Source organism: Hermetia illucens, chromosome 2 (assembly GCF_905115235.1).
Source record: "Hermetia illucens chromosome 2, iHerIll2.2.curated.20191125, whole genome shotgun sequence".
Lineage (NCBI taxonomy): Eukaryota > Metazoa > Arthropoda > Insecta > Diptera > Stratiomyidae > Hermetia > Hermetia illucens.
In genome coordinates, this window is record NC_051850.1 from 117,561,554 (window position 1) to 117,575,085 (window position 13,532).

At 44.4% G+C, this 13,532-nt stretch overlaps 1 protein-coding gene across 1 annotated transcript in view; it reads right to left on the reverse strand.

Annotated features, from left to right (window-relative positions):
• The window catches only part of LOC119650265 (kin of IRRE-like protein 2), a 435,476-nt gene that overhangs the window by 47,346 nt on the left and 374,598 nt on the right, over window positions 1-13,532 (reverse strand). Inside the window, exon 8 of the mRNA XM_038052879.1 lies at window positions 11,047-11,215. Coding sequence (XP_037908807.1) covers window positions 11,047-11,215 — 169 coding nt within the window. The remainder of the gene's footprint in view (window positions 1-11,046; window positions 11,216-13,532) is intronic.

A 13,532-nucleotide genomic window follows, 5' to 3' on the forward strand; every position in this document is an offset into this window, starting at 1 on the left:
GTGAAAATCCAAACAAGTTTCAAGTTTCATTGAAAAGTTTGGACTACGAACATATGTAACTACAAGCACCATTATTCACAATAGGATGGAAAGGATGAAGAAATTCAGAGTTCTCCCTGGGCGGAGAAGTATTTCGGAATATAAGCAGTTTGAAAATGCATTAACTGACTATTTTTTGTACTAGATAGATATTGAGGGCGTGATGGCGGAGTTGAATAGTAGCCTTGGGTTCGAATGTTAGTTGTGTCATGCTTCTCCTCCCACTGTAGCGTTATCAATTGTACAGAATCCAGTATGATAATAATGAAGTAAAATTATTCTGCCATATAATTTACATAGCATTCTGGTCCCAAACCCAGATAAAGGGGGAGGATTGAGGCAATGTATTTTGTACAATCCTCTGTAAAACGAAAATAAGCAGCCGGTCCCAAACCCGGTTGCGAAAGGAGGAGGGATGGATGGATAGCTTCAGTCTAAATGGCTATACGCCACCGCAGCGTCTCAGGGGTAGGTGAGGAAAGTACAGGAACTTTGCAGTCTTGTAGATTACTCACTAAGGAAGCTATCCCAACACCTGGCAGCTAGGGATAAAATGCGCCACCAAAAATGAGAAGAAGAAGAAATTTGAGGTCCGGTACGGATAACCGGCGGGAGTTGTCTGCCTTGGTGACTGGGTGGGACTCTCGCAATGGACAGCACGGCGTCGAAACCGCTAGTCGCTGGGCGGGTCGAAGTTTAGGCGCCACGACGACCAGGAGCATTGCTCCGCCTGCTGCAGCTGTTTCGCCACAATCTGTGGTGACCACTTAAGCAGGTTCGCGTAGGCAGCGGATGAAATGGACTGAAGAAATGAACCTCTTCATCATCCGCTCCTACTACGAAATAACGGCGGTTGCGGGTACAACATCTTACCGCCCCTTGTTGCACCAGAGATTCGTCGAGCGTTTCCCGCTATTGGCGCACGTGACTTTGCAGCGAGTCGCAGACCAATACCGCTTTATTACTCGCAGCGACGCTGAGCATGCTAAGTGGATATTCGCCGAAGGCCCCCGTCATGCCAATACGCTTGGCATGAATTTTGCGGGTGTTACCGAAAAGGAAGTTCGACGAGCCATAAACAGCTCGAAGAACTAGAGGGGCCCAGGTCTGGATCGGGTGCAGAATTTCTGGTATAAGAAATTTACCAGCGTACACAGTCGGTTGGCACCCAGTATAAATGAGCTCATGAGTCGGCCGGAGGAATTTCCATCCTTCCTCACTGCGGGGATTACCTACCTTATCTCTAAGAAGGACACGGTGCAGAACCCGACCGATTACTTGCTTACCAACCTAGAAGAAGCTAGAGGGCATGGTTTTGCAATAAAGTATGGCCTATGTGCTAAATGCGAACTGATACACTTGATGTATTTAAATGACATCAATCTGTATGCTGGTACTGACTACCATCTTAGAAGTCTATTGCGAATAATAGATGGAGTTTGGATTAGACAAGTGTCGAATCCAAGCCACCCGCAAAGGTCATCACGAGCCGCATGTCGGACATAGCATTGGTGACCTCCACATCGAAGCTATGACCGAGGCAGACTTCTACAAGTACCTAGGAATTGTTCAAGGAACCCATGCTCGAGTTGGTGATCTGAAGGATGCTTTGCTGTCCGAATTCCTGCGACGTGTAAAGCTGGTGCTGAAATCGCATCTCTCGGGGAAGAATAAGATAAGCGCGTTGAATGTATTCGCTATCCCTTCCCTGGCTTATGTATTCGGAGTATTGGCGTGGACGAAGACTGATCTGGAAAATGTTCAGCGGCAGATACGGACAACTATGTCCAAATTGGGAATGCAAGAATCCAAAGTCTACCGTGGAGCGGATGAACCTGCCTCGTGACATCGGAGGTAGGGGCGTGGTTGACGTGGCGGCATAATATCATCGCCAAGTCGACCTGCTGTGCGCTTATTTTTACCGCAAAGAGCAGGCGAGTCCCTTGCATGCGGCTGTCTATAAGGCAGACTGTGAACTGGCTCCACTTAACTTGAAGGATCGATCTTTCAATCCTTTGAGTTGGGTGATTTCGGGCCAAGAGCGGATCGATGAATGGAAGTCGAAGGCAATGCACGGTAAACACGTGAATTGTCTCTGGCAGCCATTTGTCGATTTGCATTTGTCGAACAGATGGCTGTGTGCTGGGAAGCTCTTTGCTGAGACGGAGTGATTCATGTGTGCCATTCAGGATGACGTGGTCGCCGGAGAACGACCAGTGTAGAATGTGCGGTTCGGCGTTAGAGACGTTGGACCATCTCATTTTTGGCTGTAATGTTATGGTACCGGTGCAATACATCACCAGGGATAATGCTGTATGTAGAGTTATCTGTCAAAACCTTGCATACAAGCATGGGCTGATCATGGGAACATGTCCGGTTTACCGATATGAGCCGCAAGCAGTAGTTGATAGTTCTGCTTACAGCATGTATTGGGACCGGCAAGTTCTGACTGATCGCCATACTCCACACAACAAGCCTGACGTACTGTTGGTTGACAAGACAGGCAGCTCCGCGTATATTATTGACGTTACTATTCCCCATAATAGCAACATTGAGCGGAAATACGTGGAGAAGAAGGTGAACTATGAGCCACTGGCCCGAGAAATCAAAGAAATTTGGCGTTTCGAGCGGGTGGTTGCAGTTCTCATAATATTGTTAGGTACAGGTATTGTACCTAAATCCTTCACGGCTTCCCTTGATGTTCTGGGACTTTCGCACAGTCTGGTTCAAAACATGCAGAAGTACACCATTCTGCATGCTTGCTCGATGTTGTGGGGAGTTCTCGACGGATTCTCCGATTAACTTACCACGGGCCATCACCACCAGCGCCCCTTTAGTTTTTAAGTAGATAGGATCGTCCGAGCAGTAATGCTTGGCACTTAGTGTTAGTATTAGATAAAATCCGGCACCTGCCGAGGTTGTGATAAATAAACAAAAAAAAAAATATAATATATATATTTTAATTTTGTGCTTTCTCTCCACGCTTTCTAAAAGAATCTAAATAAAATAAAATATAATTGATTGTTGCATCAACTGGGATTTATTATTTTTTTGTGTATAAGGATTTCCGCAAAATTTGTGGCATTCTTCAGTATCTTATTTAACATTGGGATCTTTTAATTGCTACAAGATTACTTAACAAGAGATCCTGGTGACACTAATACTGCCTAGTGTCTCACTTGCCAACTCTCTCAGAAGCTTCGATTGAACGTTACCCGTGTGGTGGTTCAATCTGTTCTCTTGTGGTTCCTTTAAGATCGCCAAACTCTCTTGCGCGTCTAACTTCCTCCTATTTATTATTTAGCCCTTTCATCGTTTTTATAAGTTTCGACGAAGCCACATAGTGTGTGACCCCTATTTTTCTTTTCCGCTGAGAGTGATTCTGCTGCTTTTATTTGGCCTCGCACATTGGTCAGGGTCAGCCTAGTTAGTCTTATCGATTTCGTCGGGATACCGAATTCTCACATGGCCGTGTAAAGTTTTACCTAGGCTATGCTAGGCGGTTTTAAAGTCGATGAATAGATAGTGCAACTGATGTCCATATTCCAACAGTTTTTCCATCGCTTGCCGCAGAAAGAAAATCTGATCTGTTGCTGATTTGCCTGGAGTGAAGCCTCTTTGGTATGGGCCAATGATGTGCCGGACGTATGGGGCTACCTGGCCTGGCAAGATAGCAGAGAATATCTTATAGATGATACTCAGCAACGTGATACCCCTATAATTACTGCACTGTGTGATATCTCCCTTTTTATGTATGAAACATATAATGCCTCTTTGTCAATCGTCAGGCATTGACTCGTTATCTCATACCTTGAGCACAAGTTGATGAAACACTTGGTGTAACTGGTCGCTTCCATATTTAACCGATTCGGCTGTAATTCCCTCGGTTATTGGCGACTTACAATTTTTTAGTCGATGAATTACACGGACTGTTTCTCCTATACTTGGTAGTGGCAGTATTTGTCCGCCGTCTTCAGTTGGCGGGACCTCCAACTTGCTGATGTTCTGTTCTGCTTGTTCAGTAGTTCACCCAAAAACTCAACCCTTCGCTCGAATACGCCCATTCTGTCGGAAATCAGATTTCTCTCTTTGTCGCGGCAGGATGAAGATCGAGGTGTATCAGGCTACATCCTGTTGACTTGTGGTGTTGCTGCCTGTACTTTTCTATTTCACAGACTTGTTGGTTTTCCCATGCCTTTTTCTCCCTGTGAAGTCGCTTCTCCACTCGACGAAATTCTTCATAAGCCTCTGCGCGTGCCCGCGTTCTTTGAGAATGCAATATTACTCGGTATGCGGTATTCTTCTGTTCCGTTGCTAGCTTATATTCATCGTCAAACCATCTGTTCCGACTCTTTTTTGCGGCTGGGGCCAAGTAGTATACGGCTGTGGCCGTATTTATGATAACGTTCTTTAGGTGGTTGTGAAGATTATTTGTTGATGCTTCATCAACAAATTCATTGTTGACTGCGGTTATTGCGGCGTCCATTTCGCCCTTATAGGTGTTACGGAGGGCTGTGTTGTGAATGGCTTCAGTATTCGTTCTCACCTGATTCTTAGAGGGGATTGTAGGTGGTGTCGTAATTGGAGCTCGGAGCACTATGCAAACGTGCAATCAGCACGTGGTCAATTTTATTGAAAGTGGTCCCGTCTGGAGAGGTCCAGGTATGTTTGTGGACCGCTTTCCGCTCAAACCATTTCGTGCGATACTGACAATTGAATAATCCGTAGTCCGTTATCATCGGTATCCCTATGTAAGCTATGGGAGCCTACGTATTGCCTGAATATGGGCTCCGTCCTTACTTGACAGTTGAAATCTCCAAGTATGATTTTGATATTATACTTGGGACAAGCTTCGAGGGTCTGCTCGTAGAAGGCATCCTTCTCCGACTTTGCCGTTTCCTCTGTAGGGGCGTGAACTTTTATGGGCTTATATTTTCAAACTGGCCTCGCAAGCGCAGAGTGCATAGCCTTTCGCTTATATTTTCAAAGCTGATAACAGCAGGCTTGATTTTTTGGGTGACTAAGAAACCTACTCCGACCACATGGTTTACTGGATGGCCGCTATAATATATGGTGTCTTCTTTTACTTCAGCCTTTTCCCGTTCACAAGCGGGGTAGGCTCGTCGTGATCGGTTTCGCCATTTGGCTCTATCGAATGCCGGATCTGGGTGCTATAATATATGATGTAATGGCTCTTTTTCAGGAAACCGGTCCCTGTCCATCGCATCTCTTGCAACATTGTTACTTAAGCCTTATATTGGGACAGGGTATAGGGTAGCTGCTGAGCAGCATTCGGTCTATGCAGGTAGCGCACGTTTCATGAGGAAATGTGCAAATCGTTTATCCATCGTTGTTGCCAAGTTCGTCGTTTTGAAATCCATCCTGAGGTTCCTTCCGTGACTTCGTAACATCGGTTTTCCGTGTAGGGTGTAGCCCTACCCAACCCCCGACATGGAGGACCAGTTTGTACTTTTTGTCCAGTTTTTAGGCGCGGGAGACTCGCCTTTATCCTTCTCCCTCTGCAGTTTTTTATAAAGTAAAAACTCCCGGCGATCACCACGTGGAGGTGGAGATAGGGTTTGGTAGGTGTTAGTTCAGCAGGCGTTTTATGCTCCATTGTGGGTACCAATCCACGTTTCGCCCTGGGACCTATACTACTCTTTGACTGGAATAGGGAATCAAATAGGTAGTTAAAAGGAAAAAAGCCGACCAGTGTGTAAAAAGTGCGAACGTGAAATCCTAGAAAAATGAAAACACCAGATGGAGCAAGGTCATGGATGAAAAGGCGAAGAAAAAATCAAAGGTCCGAATTAGTCGCGAAATATTAAATCTATATACAGTGCAGAACTCTGGATGAGTTGACTTCCCAAGGACGAATATGGACTGACCCGAAACAAACATTTTTGAGAAGAATTCATCATAAGTCTAGGAAAAGCCGCTAGAAGTACTTAAGCAACCACAGTGCAATTAGAGGCGGAGATAGCGCTGAGGTTGTTGGTTATATGAAAAGTTTGAAATGGACCGATTCATTGTTTACCATCTAAAAGAAAAGGTTCCATTAAAGAGGTGCTTCAAACGACACTTTGCGAAAAAGTGGTGTGTGGACACAAGACAGTTTTCGTAGAAGTGTAAAAGGGACCTCAAATGTCAATTGTACGAAGGAAGCTAACTTCAAATGAAAATTTGTCGTCGCTATGCTATACAATCTACCACGAGCTTGTCGACCAGGGGCTTTGTTTGGGAAAACATAAAAACACGGCTGCTATGCCCCACAAGTCTCCATTTGACGACCTGCTAGAAAACCTCGTCGCAATGGGACAAAGTGTTTCTGGCCAATTGTAGATCTGACTTTTGTCAGAATTGCATCACCGCGATATGTGCTGGCAAGTTAACGAGAACTTTGCATACAGTCATAATCAGGCAATCACTTTTGGATTGTGTCCAAAACCAAACGCAAAAACAACATCAGGTTGCTTTCTAAAATCCATGGATGAGCAAATATTCATCGAGGTGTGGTGAGATGGCAGCAGATGGAAATCGCTCATTGTGTGTTTTTAGGATCCTTCATATCTCAAACAAAAGAAAATATTCAGGTACTATTCCCCTAGGAGGGTCCGGGGGACTTTCTGATACGAACTTAATTCTTGTAGGCACCTGGCGACAATAAAGCTCCAGGACTGCAAAGAATACCGAATAAGGGTATTAGGCTCATGGTGAGGTCTAGACCGGACATATTTGCTCAGCTGTTTGTGGTGTGCATGTCTGAGGAGATATTTCCCCATCATGGGAAAAGCAGCGGTTGCTGCTGCTACTTATGGTTGGTAAACCTGCAGGCGAGCTATCTCCTTATTGGCCCATATATTTCTTAGAGATTATGGGCAAAATAGTGGAGAGGGTAATCCGCGATGTTTAGTGCCAGCTGTTGGTAGTTTACGAGGCGTTTAGATCGAGAGGATGAAATTCACAGGAAAGGTAGATCCTGGAAATATTTGGCCAATTAGAACGGAAGTACCTGGCGATGTTTGGTGTTCCCATCAGCCTCGCTGCTATTGTCGGTACTACTGTGGTGACTCATTGGTTGCGGCCGGCAAGTGTGTGACCGATATTGTAGTAGGAAGTGCAAAGTTGCCCGACGTAGTTTCAGGAAGAAAAATGTTAGTGTATGTGGAGCAGGAAGTGCTATTGTCACTTCGTCGAAATCACCCCACCGCAAGTGAAGCACCGGCTGGAACTGAAGTAGGGAAGTAGAGAATGATGTCTACGCCAGAGTCATGGACACTGTGATAAAGTTCATTCCGTCCTTTTCGAGGGAAATATCACCATTCCTCGTTTCGGAGCTGTCTAAGTTTTTAGACAGAATGATGAGGCTTCATAATCGTTGGCCAGAGGCACAAAATCCAGTTTTATTTAATTGCGTCAAATATAGGCTGATGGCCTAGCATTTCACATCTACCGGATTGTGCCAGTGCTGTTAAGTTAGGTAAATGCTGGTACAAGAAGCCATCTAGTGGGTAGAAGCCTTGCGGCTTTGGAGCAAACAAAAGCGGATGACGTTTGCTATGAGGACGACTGCCGAAGGCCTTTGAGTATTTCGCGGTTCAATGACCGGTCATTGGCAGCAATTGGCCGGGGGTATTTGTGAGGTTGTTAATAGAGTCCCTTGCAGGAGTACGTTGTATGCGACTGAAGTGAAATACTAGCCACCCATGGAGTCTGCACAGTATCTTCCGGTGTCCAATAACGCCAGCGGCAACATCTGCCCTTATCCTCCCACTATAACTGCAGCGTAACACTGCCGGGAAAAATCGACTTTGGTCTGACGCGGAAGGGCAGGATCCCCGGCATGTCCCTGCGATTGGCTCCGGCTCATCCCTCAGTAGGACAGCAAAAAAATGTGGACTGCTTCAACTGTGGGAAGTTTGGACATCGGGCAAGGGAGTGTAAGTTGAGATAGGTGGAGTCTTTTTGCGTTCGTTGCCATACGTCGGGAAAGTGCTTTTGGTAGAAATTTCCCCGGTCGCCCCAGCAGAGTCGACGTAGCGTGAACTTTGTGGGGTGACAGGATGATGGCGTAGTATTGTGACTTCTGCACTACGCAAGATCACGATCCTTCGAATTGTTTGTGCAATTATTTGGCGGAACAGAATCAAGCAAAAAACGAGTAGAAGCCGTTCTCGGGTGTGATGAGGCGAACTGTGAGATGCAGAAGAGTATATTTTCAAAAGTTGAAGTGGATCGCGAGGGAGCAATTGAAAGTCCTGTTAATATCGGAGTGAAGAAAAAATGACCATGAAAAGGACACAGCGGCTTGATAAAAACGTCTGTGTTCGTTGTAACAGGGCAAATTAAGATTAGTGGGGTGTTTGGGGAAGATAGGAACACCCAAGGCACAAATAAAGGTTGAGTGAAATTAGATGCAGAATGGTGCAACTGTAATTTTAATGTAGTTAATGACCAGTGATCCCTTTTGGATGGTGGAATTTTAGGTAGGTACCTCCTATGGACAGAAGAAGTTTTTGATAACGACGAAGGACTTTGGTCGTTGTTTGAAGAAGATTGAGCGGTGAACAGGACTGCATTCGTTGGGCTCATCGACGTGAATGCGGAGGAAATTAATTCTTTGGAATTTTAGGCCTGAATTTGTATATTCATCAAACCATAACCTTTGGCGGTGGAGAGAGAGGAGGAACCGGCAAGTTAGCACTAGTAGGCTTAGTCAGTTAAAGGGGGTCTTAGAGCTATCGGACACCCTTAAACAGGAAGAGAGAGATCAGTTGTGCCTGGGGTGTAATGATATATTCCTACTCCCTGGAGATACGTTACCATCTATGGACTTAAAAACGTTCTTGATTCCTCTATTGCCATGTGCTATGCCCGCGAATAAGCCACAGTACCGGATACCCCACCCTTATCGGGACCAGTGCAAGCGACAAATGAATAAATTTCCGTACAATTCCCCATTTATCCTGGTACCGAAGACACCACTAAAGGGCGAAGAAAAATTGTTCCGCCTATGTTGTTCTATGCGTAGATTTTCGGGAACTAAATAATAAAGTTTTACCTATGTCGTACCCACTGCCGCGGATTGATGATATCTTGCAAAAACGGAGGCTCTTGTATGATACGTATAATGGACGTAAGGAGTCCATTGTCTCCGCGGACTCAATACTCAGTACTCAATATTCCGGTTCCGGACGGGGCTCGGTGGTAAGTATCCCGACAATATAGCACGAAGTGTGGTTGTAAAGCATTTCGAAGATGGTGAGTTACACACATGTGAACCAATCAGTACTGTAAAGGCATGTTTAGAGAGCGTCAGGCAGGACGGAAACAGTCCTCATCAGCATGCGCCATAAGAATAAAATGTGCAGACTTCGCCGACCTAGCAAGGATAATGCCAAATGTAGGACAGTGGCAGCATAATTGTAGGTCTGCTTACAGCCGGAGAGGTGAACTCCATCTTACTGTATGCAGTTCCAAATCAAATCAACGTTGCATGTTTTATGTAACGCAAATGAAGTGAGTGTGGTCTTCAGCAAGACTACAAGAATACGATCTGCCTTTTAGATGATGCGGTATCCGTTATCTCCGGAACGATGGCGATTGACATCTTGGCATCTTTGCTTTATCAAAGGCGAAAAAAGTCGTCGCTTTCTACTTATTTATAAGTAGATGGTAACAGCTAGAAAAAGGGTCATTGCACACACTTGTTGGCCATTACCATCACAGAGTAGCTGGAAGGAAAGAATGGAGAGATCACCTACAACCTCATATACTTTCTCACAATTGATTGAGGTCTAACGGTAACCTCAACCTGCGGTATAGATTTAAATTGAAGATTTCACTGGATGTCCGGATGGCTCATGTAGTTAGAGCGCTGAGCTGTTGCAGCGACGAGGATTTGTTATAGTGGGTGGATGTCGGATGCCAGTTGACTCAGCTGTGAATGAATATCTGAATCAAATCAGGGTAATAATCTCGGGCGAGCGCAATGCTGTCCACATTGCCTCCTACAGTGTACTGTAGTGTACCGGTACGATCTTGAATGAAGTATTCTAATACACTTCAAGGCCCTTATCCAATATAGATTGTTGTGCCAACAGTCATTATTATTAATTCACTGGATTGTGCAAACTGCGATGGAATCCCGGAGGAACCAGCGCATGTATTCTTCGAATGTCCAAGATTGGTGGAAGAAAGGAGAAGAGATTAAATTGGAATTTAGTGTGCAGTTAATATTAAGCTGGAATCAATAAATAATAAGACGGGAAACCAAAAGCTGGACGCTTCAGCTATGAAAGGTTTTGTGTATTTCTTGTTTAAAATATTGAAAGTGAAGTTGAATGCTTAACAACAGGTTTGTATTAAATGTTTCCACAAAATGTGATTTCCATTGTGGAATCTGAGTCAGCTAACTTAGAATCAACAAGCAAATAGTGAAGATGAGACGTGGGTTTATTCAGGCGAGTGAATGCCGTGCAACAAATGAACTTAGATTGCTAAAGCCATGTACGAATTTTCGACCAAATACGCAACGAGTACCATTCCTCCAAATTCATCTGAATAAATTTCGGTAACTTTTTAATTATGGTAGTACCACTATAAAGATAAAAATATATTTTTACTTCAATTCATGATTATCGATTTTGCATATTTCCGCCATGCATTCATAGACAACCTGAAGTAGAATGATGCATTCAATGGTGCTACTCTGCTTTTCCTTGGAGAGCACTTGGATCGTAAATTGCCTCACGACTCAAAAATAACTTTCTCCCCCAACATATGCACTCCAGCTTCGATTCATCATATAATAAACTGGAGAACATGAACAACCAATTTTATATCCTGTAATTAATTCCCTTCGAATTATCCTGCGGCCTCGGTGCTGTACCCTTGCAACGTTACAACCTCCGATGCATGGGTCGTAAAACGGAATTGGGTTAAGAGTGTCGCTGTTGGAAAGAGCTTAAATGCGAATAAAAGTAATTTTACAAATTCTATACATACCATTAAGTACGTGAACTCTAACAGTGGCGGAATCTGCATTCGACGGCGAACATGAATATTTTCCGGAATCCGCTGAGTCTGCATTCTGAATTAGCAAAAATGAAGTGGTGGTATCTCCCTTCTCGGTAATTACGGACACTCCGCCTCTTGACGAATCGTAATTAATAACCTGTTGGAAATGGAAAAGAAAGAAGGAATGATAGGGTAGGAAATCAGAAAGATCGAAACACAAGCCAAGGGTGAGGAAATTTCAAATAGCGGGGGTAATATTACAGGGAGGTTCCCAAACATTTCCAAACACGAGCACTAGCAATAAACAAAATAGCAGTTTAAAGTAATTAAGGACACCCTGAGGGCTGACACTGTGTATTAAATGACATATGACATTATGTCATGCAGGCGTACGTAGGCACATACACGAGCTATTGTCCTGAGCAACGAGGAGCTCCCACTGTTGCTTCCAGTATTTATGAACCTTGCCAAGCTCTCGTTTTTTCTGAATGTTTATCCACCAGTTCTGCATAGCGAGTTGCTAGACAGGCGAGTAGACAGTCATTAATTCATGTTGCCAGATGACAAACAGGCGAGTGAGTGATAGAAACAGTGTAATTAATTATAATTTTGTGGAAATGGTACGTTTTAAGCCGGGGCTTTGGGGAAAATCACGCTTTTCAAAATGAGCCCTCAGAGTGGTGGAGAATTTCTATAAATTGAAAGGCGGGACGAGATGTGTTATCAACAGGATTTGACGGAAATGGTTTCAACGATGGCACGAGGCAATGTGCCCTTTGGGGGTTGATAGTTGGGGAAATTTAATATTAAATAGTTTTAGGTATAGTCCAGGCAATTCTCTACTGACAGTAGGTTGTTTATAAAATTTGCTACCCGCTGGGTCTATACGAATTGAAGAATATATCTTCATTTTCAGGTAGTCATTTCGGCAGATCTTCTATTGAACTCCAAACTTCTTTTAAATTTTCCTTAATGTCTGGACAGGATATTTTTCAGACATAGAAAGAAAGGGGTGTCACTATAGTCTGAATCGCCATATAGCACCTAGACGTCACCGAGAATAGGTGGGTCAAATTTTACCCGGGTTAATAGTATTTATTGTTGGCCGAGAAGATAATGCCTTGGTTGGGTAATGACTAGCTTGTGAGATAGGGATTGCGAATTCATACAACGGTGCAATAAACGGTATCCTATCTAATAATAATAATCGTTGGCGCAACAATCCATGTTGGATCAGGGCCTTGAAGTGTGTTAGAGCACTTCATTCAAGACCGTAACGGTACACTACAGTACATTGTAGGAGGCAATGTGGTCAGCATTGCGCTCGCCCGAGATTATTACCCTGATTTGACTCAGGTACTCATTCACAGCTGAGTCGACTGGTATCCGACGTCAAATCACGATACAAATTCCACTGCCACCAGTGAGATTTGAACCGCAACCTTCCGTACGACAGCCTTGCGCTCTAACCACTCAGCTATCCGGACACTATTTAGCTATCGAGGTCTGCGTTAATAAGAAATTCCCACATCCTGGTTTGGCGCCGAGCTTCACCGACTCGATATCCCTAAAAACTGCTAGGCATCCTGGCCTACGCCATCGCTCCATCTGAAGTACAGTGTGCCATGTCTTCTTTTCCTACCATAGATATTGTCCTTATAGACTTTCCGGCCTGGGTCATCCTCGCCTTCATGGATTAAACGCCCTACCCACCGCAACTGATTGCGTCGGATTTTATCCACAACCCGACGGTCGTGGTATCGTTCATAAATTTCGTCGTTATATAGGCTACGGAATCGTCCATCCTTATGTACGGCGCCAACAATTCTTTGGGAGATTCTTGTCTAAGATGGCGAAGGCTCACGAGCTGTGCCAAGTCAAGGAGAATTTGGCCCGCTTAAAACATAGCCCGATCACGGGAGCTCCTATGCCAGACGCGTGCAAATGCGGATTTCTTCGTCTTAGCTGTTATCGGTCATAATTTTCAACCCTGACTAAGAGAAATTATCAACGATTCCAAAGTTGTAGTTTCCTACCTTCATAGCTCTTATTTGACCAGTGCAATTTGATGTTGTCGCTTCTTTGTCCTTTGGTGCCGACGTTACTGTACTGTACTTCGTATTGCTTCCATTAATGTCCTCGCCTGCTCGATCTGGATGAGGGAACTAACAAGGTGTTCTTATAATTGCTGCACCGCCTGGCATTCCTCTTTTTATATGTGGGACAGATAATGCCTCGTTGTGAATCGCCAGGCATTAATTCGCTGTCCCATACCTTGAGCATCAGTTGATGAACTGCTTCGTGCAGGTGATCGTCGCCTCCATATTTAACCAGTTCGGCAGTAATTCCATTGGCTCCTGGCGACTTATGATTTATAAGTCGATAGATTACACGGATTGTTTCTTCCATGTTTGGTAGTAGCAGCATATGTCGGTTGTCTTCAGTGGACGGGACCTCCAACTCGCAGATATTCT